Here is a 13,847-nt window from a genome sequence, read left to right on the forward strand (position 1 = left end):
TACAAAATCATCTTTTCTTCATTCTCGGCGATGAATAACCAAGATTAGAATTTGATGCTTAATGGTAAATAATATCATTCAATGAACTTTTATTAGTATCAATAATCTAATGCTCTCACTGATAAGAACATTAGATTATTGATACTGCTATCGGTGACAGTGTCACAGTTATTTGTGAATGGATAATAGGGAGGGAATTCAGCTTTAGTTTGCTTAAAAAGTGAATTCATTGTGCTCGTATTAGTAAAAAAAAAATTTTTTTTTTCTCATAAAATATTTTTTTATTCGAAGGGAAATATCACAGATTTTATCAGGGACACAGCATGCATATGTATTTACCATTTGTTATCGACCCAATTTAGTTAAGTAATTGCAAATTGAATATAATCAATAAGGCATCCGTTATTACTAATAACTAAGGTCAGAGGTTAGCTATTATCTCTGTTAAGTATTAGTGGTATTACTCCTTTTTGTTTTGTAGGTAATATTACTTCTAGTCTGGAATAACTTTCATGCATTTTCTTTAGTTTAAAGGAATGATTGCTTATATCGAAGATATATCATACAGTTTCTAATGTCGTTAAAAGTTGGTGATAATTCTTTCGTAGATTTATTAATGAGAATTTTGTTAAGATTTATATCAATTCAAAACACTACGATAAAAATTATTTCCAGTAAGGAATCTCCTCCTCAAACATATTATTATAATAACAATGACCACTTGGGATTATTTGACTTTCAGCATAGATGATTGATTTGTACAGCTGATAAGAACGAAATCAGTACACTGATAATTCACACTTAGAGATTCTTCGCCGAAAAGTTTGTGATCCGATCATGAATACCAATCCTTTCGGCAAGGTTAGACCTATACAAGGTATCCTGTCTATTATTGCTCAGTTTCATCCGGTCTGAATATCACTTTCTCCCTTAAGAAATAATCTAGATCAAATTATCCGGTAATTATTTAGCAAATCGGAGACTCATTCGTCACTAGAAAAACTAAACAACTCATTCACTCATAGATCATCCAAAACCGAATCATTAAGCAGTTTGCAATTTGTCAACTCTACAATGTCACTGCTAAGTGACGTCCCTTATAGGAAAAAGAATTATACAAAATAAATTTATTGTAGAAAAAGAAATATTTCACCCTTTACTTGGTAAGGACGATACAGAGACAATTATAATTGTTTGCTGCCTAATTTATATTCTTGCCATGTTTCTTCTCTTCGTTCGCATTGCACTATCGGCAGAACTGGTCGAGCTGACTGTTGTTGTTTCCTTCTTCCCTTCTCTTCTTAATCCTTGAATTATCGTTGAGTGTCGTAACTGTCGTTCTGCTTGTACGTCGTCGTTTATTTCCGGAATACTGTGCTTGCCGTTGCATTTCTCCGCCCGTTGAATTTCTCTTCGCCGAAATTCACGTCGTTTAATACTCAACTTGGGTAATTAAACTCGCTTGTTGTCATCGACTGTGCCCTAATCCCTCTTACTTGTCCTCCTAACCGGTCCCTTTGTTCTTTATTAACTTTATGATCCTGTATACACTATATACTATCTTCTCTTTATTCTTTCGTTACTATAATGGTACTTTCGGCCTATTTGTCGACCTTTCTGTCTCGAACCAAAACCGTTACCTGTAATTCAGAATGGATTACTTACCTGTACGATTAATTATGGAATAGATGAACGATTCATAAGAACACCTATTATTTCATGAATTATTTCTTTGTTCAATACAATTCACACTCTTAGTATTACCATTAATACCTCTCCCTCCCTGTCTCTCTGTCTCCCTCTCTTTCTCTCTGTCCCCCTTTCCCTCTCTTTCTTTGCAATAATCTGAGCTGTTCATTTAAATCGTAAAACCATGTAATGGATGCTGATAGACGATCAGAGATCACTTATCTATTTAGTTGTAATTATAACTTATACACATTATAATATTCTGTTTATTCCCTCTGGTCCTCATTACTTAAGCTTAAGTAACTGAGAGTGAGTTACCTAATAGTAACTTTTATAAAACCTGTTAATTGAGATCTTCAAGCCTTGAGCAAGTTTATGGCCAAGTCCAATTATTTCAGTCTTTCTTTTATTCGACTGGGCCAGCCACCGAATCTCAACTAGTCAATTCAGAAGTTAATTTGCCAAATAGTCTTCTTATCGGCACTGACATTCAGAAGTTAAATTGCTAGCACATTTCTTATCGACATCGACCATCCATCATTCGTTGTTTATATCATCTAATGCCTTTTCAAGGATAAAGAATTTCCAGTTTTAACTCAATTTTAAATTAATTGGTACTTGATGCTATTTCGAACTTCTCTCAAATTTGTCGCAAACTTTTAACTCCAAAAAAAAGAAATATAGTTAAACAAAGATTCAATTTAATAACTGATTGAATATTTGTTAAGTAATTACTTTTCTGAAGCAAAGAAAAAAGATAGGAAGGTATTCTATCGAATTATAAATTAAAATTTCATGAGCAGATCATTTTAACCAGATATTTTTTAATGAAAATAATTAGATAAAAAAGCGTGGTAAAAGCTTTTTAATAATTTGTTTTTGGTTATTACACAATTGCCACTTAATATCAAAAGTTTGAAATTGAATTTCTTATCAAAATGCTTTCATAATTGCTATTTCTCTTTCAAAATATTTCAAACGTTTGCAATCGCAACTAATAATAATAAAATATGTTTACGTTTCAATAAATTTCAAAAGAGCTGTTAGCATTGTTCCAAAAGGAAATAATAGTCAAAAAATTGTATTTAGACGAAAATACATCTAGTCGGGCATAAATATTTCTGCTAATCTTAATCATTTTATTATCTTCAAAAAATTTAGAATTGAAACTGGCAAAAAGGCATAATTTGAAAATCATGAATACTTGCACTCGTAAACGGAATAAACAATAGTACAAGCGAAGTATGATTAAAGTAAATGAATAAGCAGTTAGGATGTAAATTTTAAATCAAAAGTAATTAGAATACATAAATTTTAAATGAAACGAGAAGCAAAATAAGTTAACTGAAAAAGTATATAATTAGCAATTTTTAAACTCAAATAACAGTAATTTCAGTGGGGAAAAAAAAGTTTATTTAAATGATAATATTAACTAATAACTTTTATTTTAATATCTGATTGAAAGTTTCAATTATATGATCAATTAGAGTATTTCCTAATCATTAGCCAATATTTTCTACAAACTATTCATGCATTCACTTTAATTGATCATAATTTAAGTTAGTGCAAAGGTTTACAGAGAGTAAACCACGGAACAATCTCTAATCACATAATTTTGAAATCAAAATGATCAATTTCTAATTGTATAAATGCAAGGATTGTAATAATTTTCTTGCACAAACTATGCGGAAAAGTCTGTTGAAGAATTGCAAGGAAAATTTTTAAATAACCTTTTGCATTAATGCATAATACCTCCACTTAAATATTACTAAATTTTTAATGATAATTTACCACTGATAAATAATTTTCAATTATATTTTAATTTACTAAAGTATTTTCCGCACAACCTTTTACATTTGATCAGAATGAATTTTGAAATGATATTAACTTGAAATTAAATAAATGATGCTAGAGTGGTAGATGGATGGATGGATGGATGGATGAATGGATGGATGGAACAATTGTTGAACAAATTAAAAATACTCTTGGCTAACTTAATCTGCGACATTCCGGAATGGCAATAACTTGATTAGAAAGAAGAAAATTTTTAAAAATTTGTATATTTGCTCCTCGTTTATGATTCATGTCCAGAATGTCAAGTGCTTTTCAATCAGTCAATTAGTTTTTCTTAAAATTTCTTTGACTAATTTTTTTATTAGTAAAAAAAAAATGATCAGAAAACTATTTTTTTTCTAAACAAACTATATGATATGATATGATTTTATTTTTTCTAAACAGACCATATGATATGATTTATTTGCAGTTTCTAATATTTTCTTACCACATAATTTGAATTTTTAAGATTATCAAACGTTCTATTTCTCTGTCAGTAATCATTATCAGAAATTTAATTTCACCTAAAAATATTTAAAATATAGCAATTAATTTGGCTTATGCAAATTTCAAATATTCAAACTTACTTCATACATTCTGCCTGTTGCTACGAAAAATTCGCAGTGTTTTCGCACTTAGTGAAATTAATCGGTGATTAAATCGCTTAGGAAGATTAATGATTATTTATGAGATCTCGAGATGTGATATCGCAAAATATTCATGTTGTTATGCTGCATTCAAAATAATTAACATTTAGAGAGTTCTGGGAGGAAAAAAAAATTTTGTAAAATTAATTTTGTTTAACTTTTTCTGTTTTCATAGTTGTTCAAAGTTTTCGTCCTCTCTCTCTCTCCTTTTTTCTTGAAATATAATCTTGAGTGAGAGTAAACTTTGATATATTTCAAAATTACCGTTTCATATATTTCCAAATTATCTTCTGAAGTTTTTTGCCTGAAAATAAACATTGTGAATAAAAAAGAAAAAAAAAAAGTAGCTGAAGGATTCATTTCCAACTTATGCAAAAATTTTGCCATATGAATATTTGCATATCTGAAATTCTAGTAAAGCATTTTATTCCCCAAATTGCTAGTTGATGAAAATTTTATTACGAGAAAAAAAAAGAAGGGGATTTGAATAGCTTACGATAAAGATAGAGAATATCCAAAAGATTTAATTTTTATAGGAAAAAAAATTTTTTTGCCATCAATATTTGTCATTATCCGCCCTCTTTTGATTCTTCCTGTTAGCTTCCCTTCCGCTAAAGCGGCAATTTTGTTTGCATATTGCTATTGTTAAAATATATTTCAAAAGTTTACTTTGTTCATAAAGTCTCAAATTACACTTTTTCCGCAACATTTCACTGCGGAAAAAATTAAAATTTCTGTTCATGCAGTTAACTTTGATCCGTCGTCAACAAATATTTAATTCCGTCCTTCTTTCATAGTAATTGCATTATTTTGCTTGGATAGCTTAATGAAATGAAATGATGATTATTCTATCCATCCGTTCTTTTTGCTTTGCATTAAATATGCTTAATTCAACTGATAGTAATGAGTTTCTTGACATCGTCTTAAAATAAATATAATCCGAAATCCCACAACGTGACAACATTTTGCGCCACATACTAAGCATTATTCATTCTAATGCGTTTTTTGCACAGTTATTTTCTTGTTAATTAGTAATAATGAGATTTTGACGAAACAATTTAATTCACAAATTTGTTTAATGTTGACAGTAATTATCAGTACTGATTAGAATCACTTCCTTGAACAATAGATATTATCGGAAACAAAAGTCTGACAGTTTCTCGTTGTATTTATTAATACATTTGTAATTGCTCAGGAATTTTTGAAATATTCGTTGAACGATGATAAAAGCGCAATTTGTTTTCTTATCTTTCTGTCTTTCTTAATTCTTTTGTTTTTCATTGTGACATTTTCTTCTTTGTGCTTTTCTGTTTACTTTATTTGAGTTAGACAAAAGACTTTCAATCATTCTATGACACTAAACAATGAAATTATTGTTTTAGCATAAATTTAATCCAAAATGATTTATTCAATTTGATGAACATATGACGATGACTTATATTTGTTGATTAAATTTATCAGTAGTGATAATTTATCAACAATGTTATCAAATTCGTCGATGTAATGGATGGCTTTTTCATGGTGGTTATAGTTACCTTTATTAGTGATAAACTTGTTAGCTTATCAGTGAGTGGTTTGGTGATTGAAATCATTTAAGGACGATTATACTTTGAAATACGACGTAATCCTATTTAGCATTTCCACGACCTGTCGCAGTACATTTCTGAAATTTTATGATAGTGAAATGATAAAATGATAAACTTGAAATCAGTATAACTGAGATACTTTCATGAAAGACAACAAATGACATTCACTTAAACTGAACTTATTAGATCACTTCCTTATTCCCAATTTTTTAGTATAAAAAATTAATCTGTTAACACTAAATGTCTGAAAAATTGCAATGAAAAATTGCAAATTAATTATAACTTTTCTAGCAAAAACATTCTGAAAATTAATAGGGAAAAATATGACTGATGAAAACCGCAAAAGAAAAAGAGAAGCAAAATAATGAATTCAAAATAGCAAAAGAATTGAAATTTGAATTATCATATATTCCACTCTGTTTACAATTATTTTTGCTATAATTAGAAACAATAATAATAATAACAATAGATAACACTAAATGCCTGAATGATTTGCCTGTGCTGATTTTTGGTGCCAATTAAAAGTAGCAATAATATTAAGTGGTATTTACTCGTTACACAATTTAACTTTATGAAAAGTTTTCATCTCTGATCTTCTAATATTGAAGTGTGTTTCTGTTATACTTTATGAGATAACATTTATTATGGCACTCTTATTGCTATGATAACCATTAATTTAATGTCACACTTTTTTTTCTTCTAATTTTTTCATTTCAGTATATATTGTCTAAATTATAAAACCATTAAATTCTTATGGTAATAATAACCGATAATATCAAAAAGAGAAACCGAAAAAAGAAGCATAGCAACAAAAATCTATTTTCCGGAAATAAATTTTCTTTCATTTTGTAAACGATTATGTGATTTATTATCGGGAAATGTAATTAAGAGAATATAACTTTTTGATATAGCAAATTAAGTTTTTTTTTTTTCTTTCTTTCTCAATTACTTACGGTATTTCAAATTAAAACGATTCGGCACATATATTATGTTAAAAGCAATACCAATAAATAATTTGAGGGACAAATTCTTGTCATCAAATGATTCATGCATATTTGATGGAAAAGAAAAGAATATCAAAACATTCCGCTTATTTTAATTGAAAGCTAAGTATGAATTACTTTATTGAAAAATGAATTCGTTTTAATTTATAAAATATTTGTCAAAATATATTTATGTTTATTATATTTATAAATAGTTGATAATGGGAATTGTTTTTTTTTCCATTTTACATCATTAGGCGCAATTGTTTTCCAATGAGTTTATCTCAAAAATCGCCACTCTTTTTCATTATTTTTAAAGTAAATGCTCTAAAATCATTTTAGATAATCGATACAAATGTTATGCTTTGAAGTTTATTTAAGATTTTATGAGAAAAGAGGAAATAGACAAAAAGGATGGATGAAAAGTGAAACGCCTTTACTGAGAAATGTGGTATGATGTCAGCTTTCAAAATAAATTTCAATAAAAGATTATGTCCAGGATATAATTTACTGATTGAGAGAGGTGAAGAAGGAGAATGAGAAAGAGAGGGAGAGAGAGAGAAAATTAGAATCCTATAGCAATAAAAAGTCCAATAGACCAAAATCTGATAATAGCCAATGACTTTTGAAAAATTGTCATGAATAAATAAATCTCTTGACACGCTATAGAGCTATTAACTATGAAAGAATGATTTTATCCATAACATCCAGTGTTAAATTTAACAAATTTAAGTGGTAATGATAATTGATAGCACATCATGTGATAACTGATAGCATATTCATGATAACTGATAGCATATTCATGATAACTGATAGCATATTCATGATAACTAATAGCATATTCATAATAACTGATAGCATATTCATGATAACTGATAGCATATTCATGATAACTAATAGCATATTCATAATAACTGATAGCATATTCATGATAACTGATAGCATATTCATGATAACTAATAGCATATTCATAATAACTAATAGCATATTCATAATAACTAATAGCATATTCATGATAACTGATAGCATATTCATGATAACTGATAGCATATTCATGATAACTGATAGCATATTCATGATAACTGATAGCATATTCATGATAACTGATAGCATATTCATGATAACTAATAGCATATTCATAATAACTAATAGCATATTCATAATAACTAATAGCATATTCATGATAACTGATAGCATATTCATGATAACTGATAGCATATCCATGATAACTGATAGCATATTCATGTGATAACTTATAGCACATATCATTTCATATCTTTTATTTCTTTTTCATTGGTAAATTATTTATAAATTTAAATAATTTCATTATTGCTGCTTAATTTTTTCCATTATTTTCTCATTTTATTTTAGCATCAAAAATTAAATGGATTTCAACTTTGCCATTTTTTTTTTTTTTTTTTTTATTTCTTTTATTAATTTAAATCAACAAAATTAAATTAATCAATATTTCCTAAATATTTTACCATTCTCGACTATAATTTCAATGACACTTTCTCATTTTCCAACAATTCATCTTATCACTCCTTAAATTAAACAGTAGTATTAGCAGTGGTAGTAGTAGTAGTATTACTAGTATTAGTAGTTGTATTGTGTTTAAATAAAAAGTAAGGCCTCTCGTTCTGTCCCATCTCATTCAATTCTGTCCTTCTTATTTTGTCACAGCGAAATGCTCGTTAATTTTGCATTGAGATTAAGCAAAGCTGGAAGCGCTAATATAACTGACATATTTGTTGTTTATCATAATTTCTACTTTTCGATCATTTTCAACTAAATTTTATTGATTTTTCTTATTTTCTCATTTTTTCATTCCTTTTTCCTTGTATGTTTTCTTTTTCTTTTTTTTAATTTACTTTTAGGGAAAAATAAATTATTTTATTTCGAAAAAAGAAAAAAAATTTCAGTAATATATTTCAGTTCTAATCAATTTTCATTTCTTTTTTTCCTTTCCATTCAGGCAGTAAAAATAAACAACGATTTTTTTTTTTTTTTGAAATGGATTTATAATAATGAATAATTTGGAGCGATGTCAAACTGTTATTATTGAATTACCTGAAAATAGCATTGTATATGATTGGTTCTATGCTATTCATACCTTCTACAGTCCTATTCATACTTATCTATCAATTGCATTATGCATTCTCGGTGCTATGTGTAATTTTTGCAATATTGTCGTACTCACAAGGTAAGTAAATTTTCACTGATTTATTTGAAAAAGAAAAAAAAAAGAAATTTTATTTGGATTTAAAAAAAAAATGTAAATTTTAATTTTTGATTTTTACACACAACTAAATGTAATTTATTTTTCTAAAAATGGAATTGTCAACATAAGATGCGATCGAATATTTCTCTCTTTTCTCCATTATATGATATCTTCCAAAGATTTAAATTTCTCTTCAAATCTTTAAATAGCAGAAAAAGCGTGGAAATTCAATCCTTTATAATTGCATATCCAATTCCAACTTTTATTCAGATTGCTTTTATGATTTAGTCAGTTGTGAAATTTAACTTTTGCATTAAGAATTGAAATAGAGAAAATAGACAAAAAAAAGTGAAATAATTTATTTATGCAGTTTCTCTCCATTTATTCCAGTCTCTCTCTCTCCCTCTCTTTCTTTCTCTCTCCCTTTTTCCCTCTCTTTTTATCTTCCTCTTTCTCTTCCTTTGATAATTGTTAATAAGTCACAAAAAAGCAGTTCATTTTGTTTATCTTATTCCTTTAAGATACAATAAGAAAAAATAAAATTACTTTTCAAAGCTGAGAACTTCTAGAGAAAAAATATATATAAACAAAACAAAAACAAAACAAAAGCAAAAACAAAAACAAAAGCAAAAGTAAGTTTCATTTTGATAGCTTAGTATTCCGATAGCAATGCTTGAAGAAATAGTAGTGATAAGACGAAATAATTTATCACTTATCAGTTTAATTATTTTGACAGATTACCGAAATTAAAATATTAATTAATTTATCATTTGAATTGTTTCTAATATTTAACGCTCCACAAAGAATGATTCTAGAAGGATGCGATTGAAATTTGAAAAATTTAGCAAAAATAAAATATGACGGAAAGTAAACAAAATTTGAAAAGAATATATAAGTTATTTTATTTTAAGAAGAAAAAAAAATATTATTTTAGTATTTATTTTTTCACAGAATGATCCTAAAATTATTTTATCTATTGAAGCAGCACATTAGATGACAGATAATTATTATCATATCACTTTGTCAGATTAATCTTTAGAAAGCGAATGCGCACGCCAGTAAATATGACGTTGACAGCAATGGCGTGCTGTGACACGGTGGTACTGTTCTCAAATCTGATCTACACCACACATTACACATTAGCGGCATTTGCTAACTGTCATCCGAAACAGTGGAGCTATGGCTGGGCTGTTTTCCTAGTGTGCCATGCGCATTTGTCACTTATTGGCCATTCCAGTAGTATTTGGCTATCGGGTTAGTAGCTGATTACGGTAGTAATGGGTTGAAGTATTTCATTTTTGAATGCTTATCAAAGAAATGAAATTTGTTTTCTTTAGTCTAATGCGAAAATTATCAAAGACAATATATATTATCAAATCGGATCTTTTAAATTTAACAATAAAATATTATTTGCATATCTTTTAGAAAATGTCCAGGAAATGGATGAAAAAATTGTCACAAGGATTATTCGTAAATTAGTATTTTTTTTTTTCAAAAAAAAAATATTTGAAAAAAAAAAGAAAAAGGGAATATAAAATTCCAAATAAAATAAACGACCAAGTTTATTTGTATACTTCTTTTGTTGATTTCAATGTTAAATTTTCAGTTATGCTAGCACTAATACGGTATATGACATTACGAAGTAGAAGGAAGGTTAATGTCTTGCAGGTATGTATGTAATACTTTTGCACTGAAACTTTTTCAATAATAATAATAATAATTTATCACAAAAAATTTAATTAAATTTCAGTTAACAAATTTTATGGACACTTTTCTGTAGTTTATAAATGGAAAATTGTAATGCAACTGAAAATAATTGAACAATTTTTGTCTCTTAAAAGCTATTTTCTTGAAGTAAACTATCAGATCGCTGTTTAACTATTAGTTATATTGAACCATCCATGAAATAATGTCATTTACTATTCATTAATTAGTTCCAATCATCGTAAAAGCTTTTTTTGAGAAAGCTTAGATGTAATCAGATGCAATGTATATTACATCGATTTAATTTGATGAATTAATTTATTGCCTCTGGTAGAAATTTAATTATTCCACAAAATTTAATTTTCATGAAAAAAGCATTCCTGTACTGAATATTATAATATAATATAACTTTAGATGAATGAAATTTCTCTTCTGGAAGGATTGTAAAATTTTGAGAATGGAATAAGTAGAAAGAAATTTTGTTCTATTCAATTATATCTAAAAGAAATAAAAAAAAATTTATTTTGGATATATTTTCTGATGAATAATAGATAAAAAATTTACCACTCTTTTGAATTAAGAATTCTTTATTTCATTCATTTGAAGAGAAGTAAACTATACAATTGCACTCTAATCTTAAATATCAATAAGAAATAAATAAACAAAAGTTAATATTTATTGAGATGCAATTGCAATTTTAGAAATGCTAGCAAAACATTTTAAATTATCATGAATTCAGATTCATCTACGACATTCATACATGGCAATAGCATTTGTTGTATTCTTTGTCACACTGATGAACACACCAAATTTCCTTGCTTATAAAATTATCGAAATGAAACTCAGCGAAACTTGCAACATCACCGATACTGGCAATTATGATGCATCAGCTTATGTACCTGGTGTTTCTGATTTAGCACTTCAAGCACACTGTTTGGTATTAATTTTCAATCATTTTTTTATTTCAGTTTAAATTAATTTAAATTAAAAAATACCTTCATATATTTTTCTAAAAAAAAAAATTTCTTGAATCTTAGTGTAGAATCTTAGATGCAACAAAAAAGGTATAATTGTCATATTTTTAAATCTGATGAAAATTTGAGGAAAAATAATGGATGAATAAATTGCTTGTCCTGAATAAAATGATAAAAATGAGTAATTAATTAGTTGATCTCACTCTGATCTTAAATTTCAAAGTTAAACTTAAGCTTAAAAATCAGTTCGGAAGATTTGTTCATTTACAATTTCAATCAGATGAGTGAAATTTTTGTTTATTACCATTGTCGATCATTGCAAAGAGTTATAATATTCACTGTTTTATTCCAAAAAGAATTTCAAATTAAACCAAATTCCATGTTCCCGTGGTGCTTCAGATATTCCGGATGGCATTCTGGATATCAGGTACGGTATTCAAGATGACACCTTGTTTACTATTGTCATCTTTTGTTTGGTTACTGATGAAAATTTTAACAAGAGTGCAACAGAATCGACTTAAACTTTTATACCATTCAACTCGTTTCTACAATGGAAAACATGAAAGTAAGAAGAAACACCGCGGGCAAAGTAAAACTGACACTGCCAAGTAATACTACTTCATTTCTCTATATCGAAAGTATTTTGACGTACGTGACCTATTACGCTGTTTTGTTTTCATGGACGTTGATTGATCAACACAAATATTTCCACCTTTCTAAAATTCATTTTTACTTTTCTTCAGTTATCAAAGTAAAGGAACAAACTTTGCATCAAATAATCCGTTTTATAAAAACCGTAATATACAGGTGATCCGGTAAAGCAATATTCAGCGTTCTTAAATAAGCTTATCAGCATAAAGTGCCTTTTCTTACATAATTGAATAAGCAATCAATCCGGAATTTCAAATTTCAGGACAAATACAAGTATTGTTTATCGGGCAGATCGTACTACCCGTATGCTACTAACAATTTTATGCGTATTTTTAATCACCGAATTACCGCAAGGTATTATGATGGTGCTTTCCGGTATCCTTCCGGAAGCATTCAGGCGTCACATCTACAACAGTCTGGGAGATCTACTGGATTTATTATCACTGTGTAATTCATGCACAACATTTGTTATCTATTGCTCAATGAGTGAACAGTTCAGAAATGTACGTCTCTGTCTCTGTGATTTCTCTCACCAAATCACATTTCAATTTCTCTTTGGTTAATTAGACTGGCCAAGTGTCGGTCAGATGAAAGAGTATTTTGTGTCACGTACCTTCTTGTTGACACAAATAAATATCACAAGAAGGTGGTTAGATCCATTTTGTAATTTCAATAAAACAATTCCTTAAGTTTTTTTGACTTTTTAAAATAATTCAAAATATAAAAATACAAAGTCAAATAGTTTAGAAAAAGAAAAAGAATCGGAATGGGAAAGGATATTAGTAAGGGAAATTGTCTCCAATTACTTCTACTTATTTTAATAAATAAATTAATTACTTCATCAAGTTTTTCCTTTTCTCCTTGCAACTGTTTTACAGGAATTCAAGCAAGTTTTTCTACCAAATTCATTTTTTGATCACAAATTAAGATGGAACCTTAAACGGAACTACAAAGAGTCTTCGTCACATTCAACTACTGATGCAAGTTCCAAAAATGCTTTTGAATTACCACGAAACGTCTTAGACAGGTATGTAATTCATTGCAAAAGGAAATTTAAAATTCATTTCATTTGATACTGCGAGTTTCTCCGTAACTATACGTGTTTTGCGTGAGCTGCTACGCTACGCAAATCTATTTATTACACTATTGAAGCATACATCATTTTTACGCCTTTTCCCACGGATATCTATGACGTATTAAGCTGAATTGCTTTTTACGACCAAATTTGAGAGATTAACGCAGTTAAAATTGTAGAAATATTGAAGGCGTTTGCCCGGCGGTAACGGCAACTTCGGAATTACCAATGGAAAGTTCGATGACCTGGTCACAGTGCGCAGCTGAGAATAATCTGCCGGAAAAGTTAAATACAAATATAGGAAATACGGAAAATGATGAAGATGCTAGCCTGTTACATTCCAGTGCCTAAAAGAGTAAACATTTCGAGATTGTACAGATGTAAATAATATTGAAGAGTTTTTCTTCAAAACTGAATAAATTAATAAATTTTTAAAATTAAGATTTGTAAATAATCATCGTTGTCTCATTTTAGTACATTTTCA

The 13,847-nt window shown here is 28.1% G+C and overlaps 1 protein-coding gene across 1 annotated transcript; it reads left to right on the forward strand.

Annotated features, from left to right (window-relative positions):
• Window positions 1-8,765: 8,765 nt before the first annotated feature.
• Window positions 8,766-13,714, forward strand: Bma-dmsr-1 (AT19640p, putative; the record flags this gene model as incomplete). Its single annotated transcript, XM_001897331.1, has 8 exons — window positions 8,766-8,941; window positions 9,999-10,213; window positions 10,566-10,627; window positions 11,403-11,600; window positions 12,037-12,245; window positions 12,551-12,791; window positions 13,167-13,315; window positions 13,543-13,714. The coding sequence occupies 8 exons, from the start codon at window positions 8,766-8,768 to the stop codon at window positions 13,712-13,714; spliced, it is 1,422 nt and encodes a 473-aa protein (XP_001897366.1).
• Between the last annotated feature and the right edge of the window lie 133 nt (window positions 13,715-13,847).

This window comes from Brugia malayi (assembly GCF_000002995.4).
Source record: "Brugia malayi strain FR3 genome assembly, contig: Bm_v4_Chr4_scaffold_001, whole genome shotgun sequence".
NCBI classification, from domain to species: Eukaryota; Metazoa; Nematoda; class Chromadorea; order Rhabditida; family Onchocercidae; genus Brugia; species Brugia malayi.